At 38.5% G+C, this 21452-nt stretch overlaps 1 protein-coding gene across 8 annotated transcripts in view; it reads right to left on the reverse strand.

Annotated features, from left to right (window-relative positions):
* FGGY (FGGY carbohydrate kinase domain containing) overlaps window positions 1-21452 on the reverse strand; it is a 531195-nt gene that overhangs the window by 127107 nt on the left and 382636 nt on the right. For all 8 annotated transcript variants that reach the window (XM_058303505.2, XM_058303502.2, XM_058303499.2 and 5 more), the window contains one exon: window positions 3962-4023. In XM_058303505.2, the coding sequence (XP_058159488.1) occupies window positions 3962-4023 (62 nt within the window). The remainder of the gene's footprint in view (window positions 1-3961; window positions 4024-21452) is intronic.

Genomic DNA, 21452 nt, shown 5'->3' on the forward strand with positions numbered 1-21452 from the left:
GTCTGGACTGAAAACATCTTCTCAGGCCAAGAGAGCAAGCTTATCCATATGTATAGAAAGAGCAGGTGTGCCCTGGACTTGAAGAAGGTGGGCCATCTGCCCCATTGTTTAGGAAGACTGCTGCTGCCCCAGTCTTCAGAGAAGATGGAGCAAATTCTCTGGGGCCTGGGGATAGTTTGGCCTACCCAACTGTTCTAAGGGAGTTAGTCTGGGTCTTGGAGATTGCAGAGAAACTGGCCATCACCCCAGTATACTCAGAGGGTAGGGCTAAGAGCTTGGCTGCCACCTAGATGTTTAATGAGGGCCTCTGGGCAAGCCCTTGGAATGGGTAGGGTTGCCACTCCATCAGGCCCAAAGGAAAGAGTGCCATTCCATAGATGACTCTCAGGCCTCAAAATCTAATGGAGTATGCCCTGCAGATTTTCGCAACTGTTGGGAACCCTGACCCATTTTCCTTCTAATTTCTCCCTATGGCAATGTATAATATTTATTGTATGATTGCTCCCTCCTTTGTATATTAGAAGCAGATAACTTTTTCTAAGTTTCACAGGCCCATAACCTGAGGGGCTTTTGCCTCAGGATGGACTATACCTGTAACTGATTTTGATGAGATTTTGTATTTAATATTGTTACTGAAATGACTTAAGGCTTTTTGAGATATTGTGATGGAATGAACGTATTTGAATATGGAAAGAACATGCATTATTGGGGTCCAGAGGGTGGAGTGTAACAGTCTGAAGCTTGGTAAACTCCAGGAAATTATATTCTTAAAGTTCATCCATTCCTATGGGTGTAAACCTTTTGTAGGTGAGATCTTTTGATCTAGGTTACTTCAGTAAGGTACAGTCCAGGGTGGGTCTTAACTTTCTTACTGGAGTCCTTTATAAACAGGATGAATAAAGAGAAAGAGACAAAGAGAGAAGACAGAAAGCAAGAAGAAGCCAGAAGCTGAAGTAACAAAATCCAGAAAGAAAAGGGAGAGACCAGCAGATGCCTATGAGACACCTATGAGACCTTACAAGATTGTTACTATTATTATTTATCTTTACATTAAAGAACTAATGCACAAAGAGGGTAAATTGCCCAGGGTCACAAGCTAGTAAGGGATGAAGCAGAGCTACAGCCAATTTAGTTCAAGAGTCTATGATATTAACCACCTCCTTAGAATTTCTCCTTTGCCATGCACTAGCTACATTGGGTTTCTCTGTTAATTTTCTAAAATACCTTAATTTCTGTAAAAAGCTCAATAAGTAATTATTATTATTACCATATACACTTATTTTTAAAACTTTGAGATAATTTTAGATTTACAGAAGATACAAAATTAGTAGAGTTCCCTTATATTCTGTACTTAAGAAATTAACATTGATATAATACTCTCAACTAATCTACAGGCTTATTTGAATTCCTCTAGTTTTTTCCTACTGTCCTTTTTTCTAGTATTAGATCTAATCCAATAGCCTACATTATTTTTACTTGTAATATCTTCTTAACCTTCTCCAATCTAGGACAGTTCTTCAATATTTCCTTTGAGTTTCATAACCTTCTTTTGAAGCTAATAATTTTGTAGAATGCCCTTTAATTTTGGTTTGTCTGATGTTTTCTCATATTTACATTGAGGTTATACATGTTTGGCAACAAAAATGATGTTGTGTCCTTCCCAATGCATCATTTATATGATGGTATATCTTATTACTGGTTTTAATTATTTTGATTACTTGGGGAAGGTGGTATCTGCCAGATATCTCCACTGTAAAGTTACTATTCTTTCCTTTTATAATTAGTAAGTATCTTTGTGGGAGATAATTTGAGACTATGCTTCTTATCATACTTCCACCGCTAATTTTAGCATCCAATGATGACTCCTGCCTGCAACAATTATTACTGTGATGTTTGCCTAATGATGATTTTTCTATTTTCATTATTTCTTCTACATCTATTCATTGGGAGTCCATTGAAAAGAAGATCTTTCTATCCCATTTCATTATTTCTCCATTTTTAAATTTATATCAGTATGAACTCATGGATATTTAATTTCTTCTACCATTATTATGATGCTCAAGTTGTCCCAGATTAGGCTACTGGGAGATCTTTCAAGTGAGCTCCCATATACTTTGACATTTCACTTTTCTTTTGAACAATTCCTTAATTTATGGACCACAAAATATTCACATATTTTCCCTTCCCAGCTATGAAATCAATCATTTTCCTAAGGAATCCTGGTTCATTTTACTGGAAAATTAGGAGAATGATACTTAAAAAACTGTTTTAATTTCTTGGTGGTTAAAACAAAAACCATAAAATGGGTTGGCTTAAATAACAGGAATTTATTGGCTTATTGTTTTGAGGCTAGAAGTCCAAACTCGAGGCAGCAGGAAGGTGATGCTTTCTTCCTAAATACTATAGCATTCTAAGGCTGGCTGCAAACAATTCTTTGTCCTTGGCTTTTCTGTCAAATGGCTGTGCACATGAGGGTGTTTTCTCCTTTCTCTTCCAAGTTCTGTTGATTTCAAGCTGCTGCTGCTTTTTTTTAATTTTAATTTTTATAAAAATTATTTTTATTTATTTTTCCTGTCTTATGTTTTCCTTCTAAATTTTTATTCTAGTAACTTATATACAACCTAAAATTTCCCTTTTTAACCACGTTCCAATATAAAATTCAGTGCTGTTATATTCACAATTTTGTGCTGCCATTACCACCATCCATTTCCAAAACTCTTCCATCATCTCAAACATAGACTCTGAACAATTTAAGCATTAACTCCCCAATCCTTATTCTTATTTTGGCCCCTTGCTGCTCTCTATGGCTTCTCTCTCTGGTCTTTTTTATAAAACCTCTAGTAACGGATTAAGACCCATCTTGATTCAGTTGGGCCACACTTAACTGAAGTAACCTCATGAAAAGAGCCTATTTAAATTGATTCACACTGACAGGAATGGATTAAGATCAGGTCTTTTTCTGTGATACATAACTCCAAGTCACCAGGGAAAAGATCTGGGTGTCAGATATACACATTGTTACTAGAGCACCATTGCTTCTGGGCCATTTTGGCACAGAAAGCTAGGAAGCACAGTATGTACTCTCAAACATAAATACACTGTTCTAGTTTTATTTATTTCTCTGTGTATTATTAAAAATCATGAGTTTATACTGCTACCTCTGATTTTAATCTAGTACTACAGAATACCTACTGATGTATACTTACCTACATAACTAGCCATTAATTTATTTTGGGGGATTTGAAATATCACCATGATTCTAAGAGTCAAAGTTATACAAAAGGTTCACTCAGAGAAGTGCTGCTCCCTTCTGCTGCCTTGTTTCCATCCTCCATTCTTTCCATGTCATACCTTTCCATCCCCTAGAAGTAACCAATTTCATTAAATTCTGGTTTAACCTTCCCGTGATGTTTTTTCTTCTTTTTCCACAAATCAGTAGGTATATATATACATATATATATATTTTTTTCTTATTTCTCTTTCCCTATATGGAAGGGAGCATATTGTAGATGTTCTTTTGTACTCAGCTTTCTTCACTTTAAAATTCATCCTGTTATTTATAACTCCATATCAGTTATAATCCTCAATTTTACAGACAAAGAAACTGGCTTAAAGAGGTTGACTATATTGTCCAAAGTCACACACCTAGTAAGGAGTAAACCTGGGATTTGAACCCAGGAAGTTTTGACCCCAAAATCAATATTCCTTCTTCCAGTTCAGTTTCTTATTCATTGCCTCTGGGCATATTCTTAGGGGATCTCTAAGTTCTTAGCATTCTCACAGATAATTAAAAAAATTAATACACATATGTTCTGGATCATTTGGATCACTATCTTATAATCAAGCAGAGCCAGGCATTTCTATTGCCTATAGCACCTGAAAATCATATAGCTGCACTAAGTGAACACCTGCAATGAAGTCAACTTGGGATAGTTGTAGGGGGAACAGAGAGGGCAGTTACCTTGCTGTGGCCTTGGTTTGTAGTTCAGAGAAGGCAGCATGGCCTTGTACGATGTGGTCTATCTGAAAAACAAGAGAGATGGGTTGGTTGTACAGCCAGGAAAAGATACATTAAAAAGTCTGCTTCTTTTAACCGTTAGTCCATAGAGGATCCAAGAATGTTAAAATGCTAATTCAGATAGAGTATCTCAGCTCTTTTCAAGTCTTTCTTTATTTAACCTGGTGCCTGCCTCTTGGATTTATAAAACAAAGATGTTTGCGATAAGAGTACCAAGAAATAAACCCCTGTAGCAGTTTTGATATAATTGATGAATTCTAAAAAGAAATATTGGATTATGCTTGCAATCTGATCTGTACCTGGGCATGACTGAGTTATGATTAGGCCATAAAAGGCATGGCAAAGAACAGAGTTGAGAGCTTTTAATGTTGGAGTTTGATGCTGAAGACTTAAACCGGAGCCCTGAGAGGTCAGCACACAGAGGAGAGAGAAGCCAGCCCTAGGAAGGAAGGAACCTTGAAGCCAGAGAAAAGCAAGCCCCAGGAAAGTAGGAACCCAGGAAGCCTGAACCCTTGCAGACATCGGTAGCCATCTTGCTCCAAACAGACTTTGGTGAGGGAAGTAACTTGTGCTTTATGGCCTGGTATCTGTAAGCTCGTGCCCCAAATAAATACCCTTTATAAAAACCAACCAATTTCTGGTATTTTGCATCAGCAGCCCTTTGGCTGACTAATACAGAATTTGGTACCAGGAGTGGGGTAGTGCTTTTGCAATTACCAAAATGCTGGAATGGTTTTATAAATGGGTAAGGGGTATTTTTGGAAGAATTGTGAGATGCTTGGAAGAAAAGACCTACAGTGCTTTGAAGAGATTGTTGATAGCAATACAGATGATAAAGAGACTTTTTATGATGCCTTAGAAGTAAATGATGAAACTATTATTGAAACTGCAGGAAAGGTTACCTGTGTTTTAAGGTTGCAGAGAACTTAGCAAGATTAATTCCTGATGTTTTATGGAAGGCAGCATTTGAAAATGGCAAGCCTGGGCACTTACCTGTAGAAATTTCCAAAATAAACCCAGAGAATGCAGCTTGGCTTCTGCTTACAGCTTATAGCAAAATGCTAGATGAGCGAGATAAGCTGAGAACTGAATTGGTGAGCACAAAGAAAACAGAAACTGATTCTGGAAATTCCAAGCCTCTGGAAATCAAGCTCCCAGATGAGAGTGCTCCACTGGAGGACTTAACTGAACTTGGAACTGGTAAATCAGGATTTAAGATGCAGTTATCTAGGAAAGACTTGTGGAAACTCCTACTGTCTGATGGTTTGGACCCCTGCTTCCTACATGCTAAGCCAACAAACTTTTTGAGAGAGCTGTATGAACAAAACCACTGTCAGTCTGGAATAAAAAGGACATGGGAAGGAGAGATTGAAGGAGAAACAACTTTAAGAGGAAAGCCATGGAAGTTGAGATTTGGTATTTGGACATGACCTTGGGCCAAGAGAGGAACCCCAGCATGTGTACAAAGACGGTGAGTTTGCCCCAGCAGTTGAAGAGGGTGGATGTTCCTGTCTGATGTTCTGGGAGAGTTTTGCTACCCCATGCTACAGAGAGGGTGGAGCACATTCTCCAAGGACTAGGGCAGTTAAGGTCAACACCCCTCAGGTCTGAGAGGGGTGGACCTGTCCCCAAAGGCTAGGGAAGGCCAGGTGGTCAACTCATTGCTCTAAGAGGGTTGAGCCTGTATGCCAAAGGTTATGGGGAATGTCTTCACATCACTGTACTAGAGGGGTTAAGACTCTAACCCAAAGATTCGGTAAAATGTGGCAATCATCCCAATACTCTTGAAGGGAGAGGTCTGGAGCTTGGTCGATGTCCAGATGCTTGATGAGGGTAGAACCAAGAAGATGGCCATTGGGCAAGCATGTGGAAAGGGTGGGTTCCCATAAGGCACCAAGGAGAAGAAACCATCTCCTTTAGAATGACTCTCAGACTGAAATTGAAAGGAGGATGCCCTGTAGGTTTACTGAACTGTACAGGACCCATGACTCATGTTTTCCTCCCAATTTTTCCTTATTGTAATGGAAATGTTTATCCTATGTCTGTCCATTTGTATTGGAAGCAGATGAATTGTTTTGTAAGGTTCAGATGTCTATAGAAGACTGGGCTTTGTCCCCAAACAAACTGTATTTCTTTAAATTGATTATGACATGATTTAGTACTTGCATTGTAACTGATTTAAAGCTTTTTTGAATATTGTAATGACTTTTTGGAATTCAGAGGGTGGAGTGTAGCAGTTTGATATCATTGATGAATTCCAAAAAGAAATATTGGATTATACTTGTAATCTGATCTGTACCTGGGCATGATTGAGTTATGATTAGGCGAGGAACAGAGTTGAGGATTTTTAATGTTGGAGTTTTGATTTTGGATTTTGATGCTGAAGACTTAAAACTGGAGCCCTGGGAAGTCAGCACACAGAGGAAAAGAAGTCAGTCCCAGGAAGGAAGGAACCTTGAAGCCAGAGTAAAGCAAGCCCCAGGAATGTAGGAACCCAGGAAACCTGAACCCTTGCAGATGTTGGCAGCTGTCTTGCTCCAAATAGACTTTAGTGAGAGAAGTAACTTGTGCTTTATGGCCTGGTATCTGTAAGCTCCTACCCCAAAGAAATACCCTTTATAAAAACCAACCAATTTCTGGTATTTTGCATCAGCACCCCTTTGGCTAATACAATCCCCAAGACTGAACTAGTAACAGCATGTACTACCAGGCCCAAGAACAGGATCAGGAAAGTGACAGTGAGGAATGAGAGCAGGAAGGCTATAGCAGTTTGGTATTATTTACGAATTCCAAAAATAGATATTTGATTATGTTTGTAAACAGGTCTGTCCCTCTGGGTATATTAGATTGTATTAAATTTAGAAGTTTCATTTTTGCTTCATTAAATAATGATTAAGGCTTTCATTGGGCCATGTCAGCAGGAAAAGATATGGCAGAGGAGAAAGTTTGAGTTCTGATCCTGGAGCCCAGGAAGTAAGCACACTGAGAAGCAGATACGGGAGGAAAGAGAGAAGGCTCCATTAGGCATGGCAGAGGCCCCGGGAAGACAGACTAGCTGTTCACCTGACAGTTTACAGCTGGCCTTGTGGAGAGAGCAGAGCAGCTGAGCTGGGAGAAAAATGAGCCCTGGGAGAGAGAAGAGACTTGTCACAGCCTATAGTTGATACTAAGAAGCTGGGACCATGAAGCCTGGGGAGGAGGAGAGAGACTGAATCCTCATAGACATCACCCACCATCTTGCGTCAACATGTGGCAACAGACTCTGGGTGAGAAAGTACCTCTTATGGTACCTTGAATTGGATTCTTAAGGGCCTTATAACTGTAGGTTTCTACCCCAAATAAATACCCTTTATAAGCCCAACAGAGTTCTGGTACTTTACATTATCACCCCTCTAGTTGACTAATACAGGGCCTAATTCAAATTAAATGGTGTGGCCTGGGCATTAAAAGAACAAATCCTTTCTGGGCCACATCATTTCTCTTCCTGATCCAGGGCATCACAAAAGGACAATGTGAATTTCTGAATTATTCACTGTGTTTTATTAACAGAGAAGCTGAGTTAAACAAACTATGACTAGGAAGACACCCAGTTTTAAAACCTGACATGCCCCAGAGCTGTCAAGAGAACCTCGCTTGATTGAAAAGTTATCATGTGGGAAACTGGCATGTAGCTTGCCAAGGACAGAAAACCATCTTCTCATTTGAAATCCTATGTCAGGATTGTATTCCTTAGTCCATGTGGTTGTTTTAAACAAAATAATATGGAATATGCATCAGGATCTGCTTGCTAAAACATATCAAATACTGTGAACCTAATCTGTGTATTTTCTGGATGCTTACTTGAGTCTTTAGGACTCCAAAACAGCCACTCTTGATGGACCTATCTTTAATCAAACTATGGACAGACTGGTTATCTTGGCCCCATGGAGACAGTCTCTCAGACCACGGTTCCTGAGAGTCAGGCATGTGTAAAGAGAGAACATTTGTACTGGAGGCACAGAGGCTGGGTTTGGGTTCTAGCTCTGATATTCACTAGCTGTGTGACTTTGTGCAAGTCACTTAACTTCTCTGAGCCTCAATAACCTCCCTTCCCCTCCAGCTGTTCTTATTTTTTTGGGAAGTAGACTGTTGGATTATTGGAAAGTACAGTTTCTTCCATAATGCCAAAAATGGTAGAAAAAATGTCACTTGAAATTAATCATCTCATTTATCATGTATCAATACTAACCTAAACATTTTAACACATTATTCATTCCTTACAACATGCTTATGAAGAAGAGACTTTACTATGCAGAGGAGAAAATAGAGACTACAAGAGGTTAAGTAATTTGCCCAAGGTCATAGGACAGTAAGTAGAATTTCAAAGTCTCAAAATGGGATCTCTCTGTATCTAAAGTCCCTGTTCTTAACTGTGTACTAAATTTCCAGGCATATTGAAATTGTTGAATCCCATTTGTGTAATTCAGTGGGACTGTTTCAAAATAATATAAAAAAACTGGTCATTCAAGAAGTTTACAATCCAGTGGAGCATCAAGATGAAACCACTGGGGTCAGTAATAGACAAAGGCATTACTTGGTGTAATGCTAATTTCCGTGGGAAGTGCCTTAGGAGTTCAGAGAATGGAGATTTAAATGAGCATGGTGAATCAAAAAAGGATTCCAGAAGGAAGTACAGGACCCTAGCATGTGTGCAGGCTGAATGCAGCTATCAAGCATTTCTTAAATACCTGATGTACCAGGTACTGTCCTGGGCTCTGGGGATACTTTGGAAAATAAACACACAGTAGCATAAAGTAAGGGACCAATCATGGGGCAGTGATTATGTAGTTAGGGGAGGTGAGGCTTCAGCTGAGAAGCCAAGAATAGGCAGAGTTTGGAGAGGTAAAGTGCTGGAGGCAAGGCCTTCCAGGAAAGTGGCTGCTATGAGCAGAGACTCGAAGAAGGAAATATACGATTGTGGGCTGCAGAGGACTGGCCTAGCCCTGTCCCTGGCATATCACAGGTGCTCAGAAATATTTGTTGAGTAAATACGGAATGAACAAAGCATAATGGGGGGAGGGGAGCACCATATGCTCTCACAGCACAATGTACCTCTCCTTGGTAGCACTTACCACACTTTACATCTGTATCTATACCTGCAATTTTCTGAGTGATGTCTGTTTCTACCACTAAGCTTTAAGCTCCGTAAGAGTAGAGACCCTGTCTTGGTCCCCTTTGTGTCCCCAGTGCCCAGCCTAGTTCTGTGGGCACAGAGGTCACAGAGTAACTATGTGTTAAATTAGAGAAGAAGTGAAGTGGTAGAAATATGGGTAAATAAAGAGGTAAGTCATAGATGGTGGGTTTTGAAAGACAGGTAAGAGTTTATACTTTTTTGTATTGGGGACCATAAAAAACTTTGCATTTGGGGAGCAAACGATGAAAAATTCAGGAAAATTAGTCTGACAGGGAATGCAGGTCAGGGAGATGGTCTAAGCCTAGAGAGCATGAAATGCAGACAAGGCTCAGAGGCTGGCAGTGGGAGCATAAGACAAAAATATTCCCTCTCCTACCTCTAGTGGATCATTTATTAAGTTCTTTTATCACCATTAGTTTATATTTCTGTCTCTTTCCCTAGGCTCTGAGCACCTTTAAATGAAGAATCTCATTTCTCACTCCCCAATGCCAAGTGCAGTTATCTGGCATCTTGAATGGATGAATAAGACACATTTTAAATAAAATAAACTTTGTGATTGATCGGTTATAGGACATAAAGAAATCAGAGTCATGGATGATGGTAACTATGGGGTTTTATTGAAAAACAAATGTGACTTAGTGGAAAGAACAAGGGCTTTAGAGACAGATGGACCTGGCTTCGAATTCATGGTCTGTATTTATGTACTGTGCTTTCTTAAAAAAGTTTCTTAACCTCCTAGAGCCTCAGTTCCTGGAACTGTACAAAGGGGATAATAAAACCTGTTTTGCAGGGAGGACTGTGATTGTGCCTGGTATATAGTGGGCTTTCAGTTCATAATACCTTTTATTAAAGAAAAGGGGTACCACCAAAAGAGTGAAATAGTTCAATGGTCAGCTGGAAATCTGCTTTGTCACAGCATTTGGTGGTAAAGGACCATGTGCAAAGGACCATGCTGCCAAACAAAGAAAGGCCTGTTTGTCAAATAACTGCAAACGTATGCCAGTCGCCCAAAGTACTTGTTCCTAGGGTTAGTCTCTCTACTTAAGTTCTATTCTCTAAAGCATTTAACACAGTATAGAAGAAGAGAGAGCCCAACTAGTGGTTATTTGCCTCAGCGAAATAACCAGTTTTGCCACAACGACTGTCCTTGCCAAGCTGTTGCCTTAGAAATACATAGACAGGGTCAGTCCAACTCTATGACTATTTTCTTCTTTCTGACATCTTAGATTTCAGCTTGAGAGCAGACAGCTCTAAAAGTCTTTAGACTTTCTGCCTTTAGCAGAAAAGGCTAACACATATTTGGATAGCAGGAAGCTTGAATTGGGTAGGATAGGGTCTTTTTCAGGATAACTGAGGTCCAGATCAAGAGGGTAGGTCATAATTAAAATACAGAACTTGGGTTAGGTTTTTTGTCCTGCCTTTTAAAGGTGGTATCTGTATTTGGAACATGGGCAAAACAGAAATGCAATACAGTAACACAGTGATCATAAGCAGGCAGTATGAGGTGGCATCTGGCCCACAGATGTACTTTATTTGAGATGCATAATGTTTTAGAAAATGAGCCAATATTTTAAAATTGGGAGATTTTACTTAAAGTCCAGATTATGGTTTCTCTTCAAGAGTTGAAGAATGAAAAGCTGGGCCATCTGAATTCCCCTGTGGCAATAATCAGCTGGAGCTGAGTGATGACAACCCTTTCAGACGTGCACCTCCAGTCTGTAAGAGGCCACTCTATTCCCGATCATTGCCCCACGATAGATACCAAGTTTTACTGCTTTATCATCATGATTGCACTAAGAGAGTTTTACTTGTAGGAGATATCTATTTCTCTATGCCCATCTCTCTGTCAAAGGAGGGAACATGGAATTCAGCCCTTAGAGGGCTACATATTTCAAGAAACATTTCTTTGTGGAAGTAAAGACTATTTCTTTGCCGGGCTATTTTCATTTAAGCTATCCATCTGACTCCTTCAGGCATCTGAGTTTTTGACCTCTGATATGGCAAAGAGAACATAAGACAAAGTACTTTGAGACCTGAATTCAGTACTGGCTCAAGGTGTGACCCTGAGCCCCTCTCCTTCTGCACTGCTGTGAGGTGAAGGAGTAAGACAAGACTGCCTCCAGTTCTGTCCCTAAAACATTAACAAATGTTTACATAACTAATATGGCAGCCAAATTGTTTATAAAATTATGCAGACAACTGCATTGTCTGAGGTATCACAAGCATTGGTTATAAATTCACAGGCAAGAAAAACACCTAACAAAAGCAAATTTGGAATTTATCATTCTGCTAAGATAAAGGGAATTCACAGGCAAGAAAAACACCTAACAAAAGCAAACTTGGAATTTATCATTCTGCTAAGATAAAGGGATTGTATTTCATGATAGGATTTTTCTAATATAAGCATTTCTATGTATTAGTCTTGAAACTGTCTTTTACTTTGCCTTGCAGATAAATAAAACATTAGGTTCATAAAAATGTTCACCACTCATCACAACTGCCTTTTTTTCTGTGGTTCTTACCTGCAATGTCACTTTTTTCATTTAAGCTATTTCAATGCTTTACTTACGTAGGATACTTTCCTCAAAGTTCAAACACACCACATGATTTTTCCAAGCCTTGAAATTCTTGTGAAAACTGAATGAATGGAGAAAGCCCAACCTAGACAATTTATTTTATGTTGATGAAAACAAGTGTGAGTTTCACCGAACAGTCCCGAGGAGTGACATACACTCCCAAAAGGGAATATAAACTGTTTCAAAACTTTAACACTAGCTTTATATAGAGAAACCTCATTTATAAATGGATAAATTCTGATTTAATACATTGGTAGTTTAGTCAGTTTCATTCACCACCAGAGCATGGTAGCTTTGTGTGTTTGTATTTCGTTATTTAGTTCATTTATTCATGAAACTAACATGTCATATTTGGCTATCTTGTGCTAAGAATCATTTCAATAATTCAGAATACAAAGATAAATAAAACAGACATTGCCCTCACAGAGCTCTGTCTTGGAGGCGAGAAAGGGTATACCAATATTCAAATATAGTCAAGACTGATAACGTTGTTTATACAAGTGTTAATTTAGCCCCTACTCTGTTCCAGGCATGAGTAAGCACAAGAGATTCAGTGGCAAAAAAGACAGCTATAATCCCTGTCCACAGGAAAATTACATTTTAGTGAGAAGTAAAGATAGTCAACAAATAAGTATAATAGAGAAGGTAGTTAGTACTTTGGAGGAAATAATAGGACAATGTAATAAGGACACTAATTTTAGATAGAAGTGTCAAGAAAGACTTCCCTGAGGAGAAATTAAAGCTTAAGCATGAAAAAGAATAGCGACCTGCAATTTCAAAATCACAGAAACAAGAGTTTCTATGCAGGAAAGAACTTTGTATATTCTATGAACTCACAGGAGTCCAGTGAGACTAGAGTGGAGAAAGAAAAGAGAAAAATAGCTCAAAATGAGGATGGAGAGGTAGGAGGTAGGGCAAATCAAGCAGGGCATGGTAAAGGTTTTAGATTTATTTCTAAGAACAATGGGAAGACATAGGAAGATTTTGATCAGGGAAGTAAAGTAATCTCATTTAGTTGGAAAAAAAATAGCATTCAGGGGTTCCTATATTCCTATAATAGCCAAATATCTCATTTAATATCAATACTCCCACAGGCAACAATTATAAGTGCTGATCAAAATATACCAAGTAAATCTCTGAAGACCTTGGAAACTGACCAAAATCAGGTAGAAACTGAAGATTAGACACACAGAGGAAAACACAGCATGAGGTATGTTTCCTGATTTTACAGATTTTTGCCCAAGTGCAGGCCCCAATTAGTGCCAAGTAGAATGGCCCATATTCAGATGGAAATCTGCAGTCTTACTGGTTAAGAAATGAGAAGTCAGAGTTCAGGGTCCATCAGGGACCTGTGGGAAAACAGGCAAAGGTTTGAAATATATGCACTTGGAGTCGTAGGAGGAGAGAAGAGAAGAAATGGGAGCAGAAGAGATAAGAAATGGGTGCTGAAAATTTCCCAAACTTGGCGAAAGAACCAATTACAAATTGAAAAAATTTAGCAAACCCTAAGAAGGATAAATTCAAAGAAAACCATACCTGGGCACACCACAGTAAAAACTAAGGATTAAAAGAAAATCTTGAAAGTAGTCAGAGAAATGACACAATGCAACACAGGAAGAATATTACAAATGATGGCTGACTTCTCATAAGAAACAACTGTGTCTAAATACAGTAAACTGACATCTTTAGATGCTGAAGGAAAAAAAAATCTGTCAACCAGGAATTCTATATTGAGCAAAAATATCTTTAAAGATGGAGGTAAATAATACATTTTTAAATAAACAAAAATAGAGAATTTTTTGCCAGCTATACTACTCTGCAAAAAATGCTATAGAAATTTCTTCAGGCTGAAGGAAAAAGATACCAGATGTAAACTTAAATTTTTAGAGAGAAATAAAGTGAAAGGGAAATGGTAAATATTAGGTAAATACAAAATACTGTTTTATTTCTAATAATTTTAAAAATGTATGGTTATTAAAAGCAAAAAAACAACTATTGAATTCATAGCATATGTAGATATCACACATTTTGCAACTATGGCATAAAGAACTGTGGGGGCAGGATATGGAATGGAACACTTTCTATATTTTATATGAAGTAATATCAGATGCACTCTAAGTAGACTGAAAAGTTAGGGATATTTATTGTACTTTCTTAAAAAGCCATTAAAAATAATGCAAATAAAGGTTACCAAAAAGACTAAAAGCAAACAGAAAAATTAAAATGGAATTCTGAATATTGAAAAATGTTCAATTATCACAAAATGTGGCAGGAAAGGAGGAACAGAGAAATAAAACAGAGACGTGACCACAAACAGAAAACATATAGCAAAATATAAAACCTAAATTCAACCATACTAATCTTTATATTAAATGTACAAAGTCTAAACACCATAAGTAAAAGGCAGGGGTTGTGAGACTGGGTAGAAAAGCAAGAATCAACTAATATGTTGCATACAAGAGGTGCACCTTACATAGACCAGGACAGAGATAATGGTAGTTTGACCAATGGTGCTGGGATTAGAAATAAAGGGAAAGAAATGGATTGGTAATATATTTTGAAGGTGGAACCAATAGTCATTCTTACAGATTAGAATAAACTATTAATCCTAGTTTTCTGGCTTTCATCAACATATAAATGGTGATACTCTATCAAGACAAAGACAAAGGATTGAGGATCAACTTTGGGAATATACCAACTACTAAAGCCAGAAAACTGGCAGTGATTCTTGTCTCCACCTTTCCTCCACCTCGCATCCAATCCATCTTCTCCATTAATGGTACTACTATCCTTTCAGTTGCGTACATCTGAAACTTTGAACCCTCTCTTTTCTGAACACTCCACATCCATTCCATCAAGAAATCTTGTTGATTTTACCTTTAAAATATATCCAAAATCTGACCACTTTTTACCAACTCACTGCCACCATACTCAACTCTCGACTGGTTTACTGCAATAGTCTCTTTGTGGTCTCTCTGTTTTCAGCTCTCCTCATCCCACCTCACGGTCATATTATATTGCTCCTCAGCTCATTAACCTCTGTTGGCTTCTTACTTTACTAAGAGTAAAAGCCAAAATCTTACAGTGGCCTACAAATTTTACATAATATAGTGCCCTTCACCTTTCTGAATTTATCTCCTATTACTCTCATTTTGGTTCACTCTGCTCTATTCATTGTGACTTCCCTGCTGTTCCAGTAAGACCCTAGAAATCAACCCCCTGAAGACCTTTGTACTGATGGGCCTTACCCTATTGAAACTGCAACCTCCCTACCTGAACTCACAACCTACCGCCTTTGTTATTTATAATAACTTATACCACAGAACAAAATTGATTTATAGTTTGCTTTGTTGTTTCATTTATTGTTTACTGTCTGTCTCTTCCTATCAGAATGTATGCTTGGCAATGGAACAGAATTTTTTTTTGGAGGGGATAATGTTTGCCGACTAAGAACAGTGCTTAGAACACAGCAGGTACTCAATAAACACTAATTGTATAAATAAATGTCATTCGAAAGAGTTGCAACTTTATTCTATAGACAATTGGAGATCTATCAAGAGTGACATGGCCATATCTGTGTTTTAGAATAATTGCTTTACCTGCAGCACAAAGAGGGATTGGGGTTGGGGGGAGATCAGGGGCAAGAAGCCAATTAGGAAGCTGTGTAAGAATCGAGGTGAATATACAAAAAATACAGTGAAAAACGGGCAGGAAAAGGGAACAGGGAGGCATTTGTTTATGCCAAGTTGGCCTTTGTATTCATGAGGTCATTCTAATTAGCTACTGTGAAATACTGGGGACATACCTAAGTCTATACATAGCTCCTGCCAATACTGACATGCATGCATTTTCCCTTCATGGCCTTACCAAGCCTGCCAACTGTGTATGTTTCAATATATTTGAAAAGAAAACCACAATAAGAGACAATAATTGCTTCTCAAGGGAGACAACAAGAGAACTATAAGAAAAACTCAGAAGCACAGTTCTATAAAAGTCAGGTCTGATCCTAGAAAGATCTGAGAACTCCAGTGGCCAGCTTGGGTTAGAATCATGGTTCTGCCTCTAACTATACGACATTGATCAAGTTACCTCACCTTTCTGAACCTATTTCTTCACTAGTAAAATTATATAGTAACAGTGACCTCATAGACATGCTGTGAAAGATTGAAATAATGAATTTGATGGGCTTCAAAGTGCTTGATGCATAATAGGTACTAAATAAATATAAGCCCCTACCTTCCTAGCAGGCTTTAAGGGTAGTGTAATTGACTTTTATAAGTTACATAAATTATAATTATTAGTTTAAATACCCACATTTTCCATGAGATGATAAGCTACTGGGGGACAGGGATCATTTGACCACATTCTTGTAACCACAGTAGGTAATCACTCAGGAAAGCTCTGCAACACGACAGAATGAGTGAATAAATGAATGGATGAGTGAATCAACTACATTCATAACCTGTATGGCACTGTGTACTCTACAAGCTCTTCACATACCCACTTGTGGAAGACTGGCTGATTTCCTGACGCTAGCCCTAGCTGAATGGCCTTTGAGTTGAGGGAGGAGGTAGATAGGCACTCAATGAAAGAATCCTAACATTCCAAAAGCACCTAACACTTGCTACATTGGGATCCTCTGGCTTAAATCTGTAAATTCAAATTTTGGGTTCAAACAGTTAAAAGGTAACCCCATCCAAATCCAACTGCCATAGAAAGCCAAGGCAATACATAATGAGTCCTACTCCTCCTGGGTCTCCTAAGCATCACAGGGGTGGTTTAGGAACTTGTCTTAGCCTCCCTTATCCAGTCCCTCCTCATGCAGTTTGAAAAATGACTTCAAATAAGATGGAGAAGAGACATTGGAGGGAAGGATGGCCACGGTCCAGTTGGAAACAAGCTTCAACATCTGGATGCAGAGACGGCACTGGGTTGGTGTTCTGTGGAAAAAGTCTGGGCAAAAAGCAATGGTGTTTGTATAGCTATTCTGGACAAGGTATAAGCAAACATGAGACAATCCTAGATGGATGATTAGGGATGCAATTTTAAATCAATCATCTACGGGAAGGGGCATGTGCCTTTCTAAGAAGAAAAAAAATGCAAGTGATACAAGCTTGAAATAAGTGAAAAATGAACCCAAATCCTAGTCAAATGAAACTGCAAGGGCTTCAGTGCCAGAAAAGAGTATATCCTATTTTTTTCTTTATCCTGAAGTTAACCAGATGGAGTTTTAAAAAGTACCCATCTATTCACATACTTGGAATGAAGGATTTGATTTATAATGGAAGATCTACGTTTAACTATAAAACAGAGACACAATCTTTTTTCTCCCAAGTAGAGTTTACGTTTCCTTTACTTGTTCTTTTTCTCTTTTCTGTCCCCTCCTTTACTTCCTTTTTTTTCCCTCTTCTTTCCTATTTCTTATCTCTTTTCTTCTGTTTTAGATGGTATAGGTATGACTGTGTGTTTATTATACACAATGGATGTTGAATTACTAGAATGCATCTTTTAGGTGTGACATATCAGATGTGCATAAGACACAAGGAACAAAAAAGATGCAACTTCATCTTATAATGTCCTTTATCACAACATCTTGTCGTAAAATTAGAGACCAGAATTTGGAAGAGAAAAAGCCAAAATGGCTAAGAAATGTGAGTGTCAAAAGAACTGGTGCTGAAAGGCCATTGTTGATATATCAATATCTCAGAGAATCTCTCCAGCCTATACTTGCTGTCCATCTCAGTTTCAGTTCCTCAGCTGTAAAATGTAGATAATAACTGTCCCTATCTCATAGGAGTTTTGAGAGGATTAAATTAGATAATTCAGTGAAAAACTCTGGGTAATGAGAATGGGAAACAAGCTTTCAAAATAAATGTTAGCCATTGTGATTATTTATTATATCATTCTATTTACATATTTAAATCCCTAGCACAATGTCTGGCATAGATAAAAAAACACTCTATAAGCTGCAATTATGATTATTGTAATTCTTATTCCATCCTTTTATTTTATAGCTAGTTTCTATCTCTCCATTTAGTCTCTTTGGTGTGATGCTTTGATAGTCTGTTTCACTCTTGGTTTGATTTTTGTCTGATTATGCTAGCTTTCTGATTTCCTGCGATTTCACTCTCTACAACCCATGGGTCAAGCATGGGCCAACACAACTGCCTATGTGCAATGTATGCAGAATTGCCCTAAGTAGAACTCCAAATGCTCCCTGATGAGTTAATGGTACAAAACCAACTAAACAGATAATGGCCAAAAATTCTGTAATGGCAAATAAATAAATAAATAAATAAATAAAGAGGCTCATTAAACAGGTGTGACTGATTTTATCTGCAAAAATATGTCATAATGTTTGGGTAAAATGCCTTTTATCCATAGCAAGAGTAAAGTTTGAGTCAAATACTGGAGAAACTATTTTCCCAACTGATACAGATGTTAAATTTGCATACTGTATCACTGAAAACCTGTTGATGGACAGGTTCATGGACAACACATCCTGCACTAGTTTACTGCATCATTACATTGTTAGAAAAGTAGCTGGATCTGTTAAAGGTGATTACACTACGATGTGGGGTTGAAAAGGGCTATATTCCAGGAATTTGTTTTCAGTGTATAACAGAGAGGGAAAAGACATTTATCTTCAAAATTTGTGTAAATATATGGAACTTGTTTAAATAGGAGTGTGCAAAGCTCCAGTCCCACTGCACTTTGGGCCTATAGTAATATCTTCCTTCTCTACTTCCCAGCTACATTTATTAAGCCACTCAATGGTCTTGTTACTATATATAATAAATTATAGATTAACACATTAATAAATTATAGATTAATGAAATTGATAAATACATATCATCATTTATTTCACATTTGCTGGGCTTCCCTACCAAACTATCAACTCCTTAAAACCCAGACTGGGTCTAATTCATTTGATTCATTGCTATAGCCTGCTCAAGAGCAGGGGCACGGAACATGTTCTCTGAATCCATCCATCCATGCTTCCCTCTACTTTGTAAAAAACTATGAGGCAGTAAAATATAAAATAGCAACATGACATGAAATAGAAACTAATGGTTCATTGCATCCACTTCTGATTTGGGAACATATTCATTGTTTTTTTTTCATGTTTATTTCTTTTACTTGGATCATATTACTTTTAATTTGGCTGAACATTCAGAAGAGTTTTTGGGGGAATCAGACCATAAATAAGTAATTTCAGAAAAGGAAGTAAAAGTGGTAAAGTTGGGTAATTGAGTCTCAATTTCATTTTTTCTTACCTTCCATATCCATCATTGCCACTGTCTTCACACCAGCCTTACCACTTTTTGTCTGGATTAATCACTTTCTGTCTGGATTAATGAATTAATCTCCTAAAACTAGTCTTTCTGCCTCCAGCTAAGCACCTTTAGATCTTCTTCCTTACAGCTGCTGGCCAGAGTTTTCTAAAACTGAGTTTTAACTTTTTAGTTTAATTTTTCAACTTTTCACTGGTTCCCCTTGGTCTACAAGATAAAGTTTAAATTAGTTAGCAAGTTTTCTTTTTTTTTTTTTAAAGATTTATTTTTTATTTATTTTTCTCCCCTATTCCGCCATCCCCTCTCGGCCCCCCCAAGTTGTCTGCTCTCTGTGTTCATTTGCTGTGTGTTCTTCTGTGTCCACTTTTATTCTTGTCGGCGGCGCAGGGAATCTGTGTCTCTTTTTGTTGCGTCATCTTGCTGCATCAGCTCTCCGTGTGTGCGGAGCCACTCCTGTGCAGGCTGCACTTTTTTCACACTGGGTGGCTCTCCTTATCGGGCGCACTCCTTGTGCGTGGGGCTCCCCTACACTGGGGACACCCCTGCGTGGCACGGCACTCCTTGCGTGCATCAGCACTGCACATGGGCCAGCTCATCGGCAGCCATCTTGCTCCAAATAAACTTTGGTAAGGGAAGTAACTTATGCTTTATGGCCTGGTATCTGTACGCTCCTATCCCAAATAAATACCCTTTATAAAAATCAACCAATTTCCAGTATTTTGCATCAGCACCCCTTTGGCTGACTAATACAGGACTCATGATATGGCCCTTGCCCAGCTCTCTAAAATTTATTGCAAACCATTTTTCTAAGAGAAGATTATGCTACAGGTGAAATTCTAGACCAATGGATTGTCATCAAATAAACCTTGTTATTTTACACCTCCATGTCTTTGTGCATGCCAGTTCCTCTGCCTAGAAGTCTACTCTTACTCTTTGTTGCCTGGTTCTTCCCTATTTACCTTTTAAGGCTCAGCACAAATGTCTTCTTCCCTATAAAGAGTTCCTTAACCTATACCAATTCCACTTTTATGAATCTCTGTCTCCCTTATTAGACAACCTTATATATATTTTTTTACATTTTATTTAAAAAAAAATTTTTTTTTCAAGATACATAGATCACAGGGAAGTGGATTTGGCTCAATGGATAGAGTGTCTGCCTACCACATGGGAGGTCCAGGGTTCAAATCCAGGGTCTCCTGACCCATGTGGTGAGCTGGCCCACTTGGAGTGCTGATGCATGCAAGGAGTACTATGCCACACAGGGGTGTCCCCCACATAGGGGAGCCCCACGCGGAAGGAGTATGCCCTGTAAGGAAAGCCTGTGTGAAGAAAGCATAGCCTGCCCAGGTGTGGCACTACACACACACAGAGCTGACGCAGCAAGATAATGCAACAAAAAGAGACACAGATTACCAGTGCTGCTGACAAGAATCCAAGTGGACATAGAAGAACACACAGCAAATGGACACGGAGAGCAGACAATGGGTGGTGGGAGAGAAATAAATAAAAAATAAATCTTTAAAAAAAAAAAGATAGATCACAAAAAATGTTACATTAAAAAATATAAGAGGTTCTCATATACCCCACATCCCACCCCCTCACACTCCTCCCACATCAACAACCTCTTTCATCATTGTGGCACATGCAGTGCATTTGGTGAATACACTTTGGAGTACTCCTGCACTGCATGGATTAGAGCTTACATTGTAGTTTACACTCTGCCCTAGTACATTCAGTGGGTTATGGGAGACAATCTTACTCATTCAACAAATTTTTATCAAGCACCTTCTGTAAACTAGGCACTGAGCTAGGATCTTGTGGAAACAGAGATGTGTGACAAGGCCTTTGCCTTTAAGGAGCTCATAGGTCTCTGGAAAAGACATGTTAGTAAACCAGTAAGAATAACACAGTATGGCTGGAGCCATGTCCTGAAGGACAAGTAAAATTATCAAGGTGGAGAAGAACTGCCCAAGAAGGGAAGAAAGCACAGAGAGAGTCACAGAGGAGTGGAGTATAGATAACTTTACCCATAGGGAAGCTGAGTAGGGCAATCTAGCTTTATTGATAGACATGTATGGGACTGGAGGAGACAGACAGAGCAGTATGATAGGCCAATAAAACTAGTCTGAACTATGTCCTAACAGCTCTAGAGAACTATTGATGTATCTGGGCTGGGAAGTGATAGTCATTTTCACAAAGTAGACTATCACTCCACTACCATGTGAAAGCTGCGTTGTCTAGGGAAAGATCAGAGGTGAGATGATGGGTTAGTTATCCCTGCCTGGAACAAAAATATTCCTTCAGCAAACACTTGTTTTACATGTACCATATATTAGCCCCTACACTAAGGGAATGTTAATTCTTCTGATTCAGGAGTTTGTAAATATTCC

The sequence above is a fragment of the Dasypus novemcinctus genome, chromosome 9 (genome assembly GCF_030445035.2).
Source record: "Dasypus novemcinctus isolate mDasNov1 chromosome 9, mDasNov1.1.hap2, whole genome shotgun sequence".
NCBI classification, from domain to species: domain Eukaryota; kingdom Metazoa; phylum Chordata; class Mammalia; order Cingulata; family Dasypodidae; genus Dasypus; species Dasypus novemcinctus.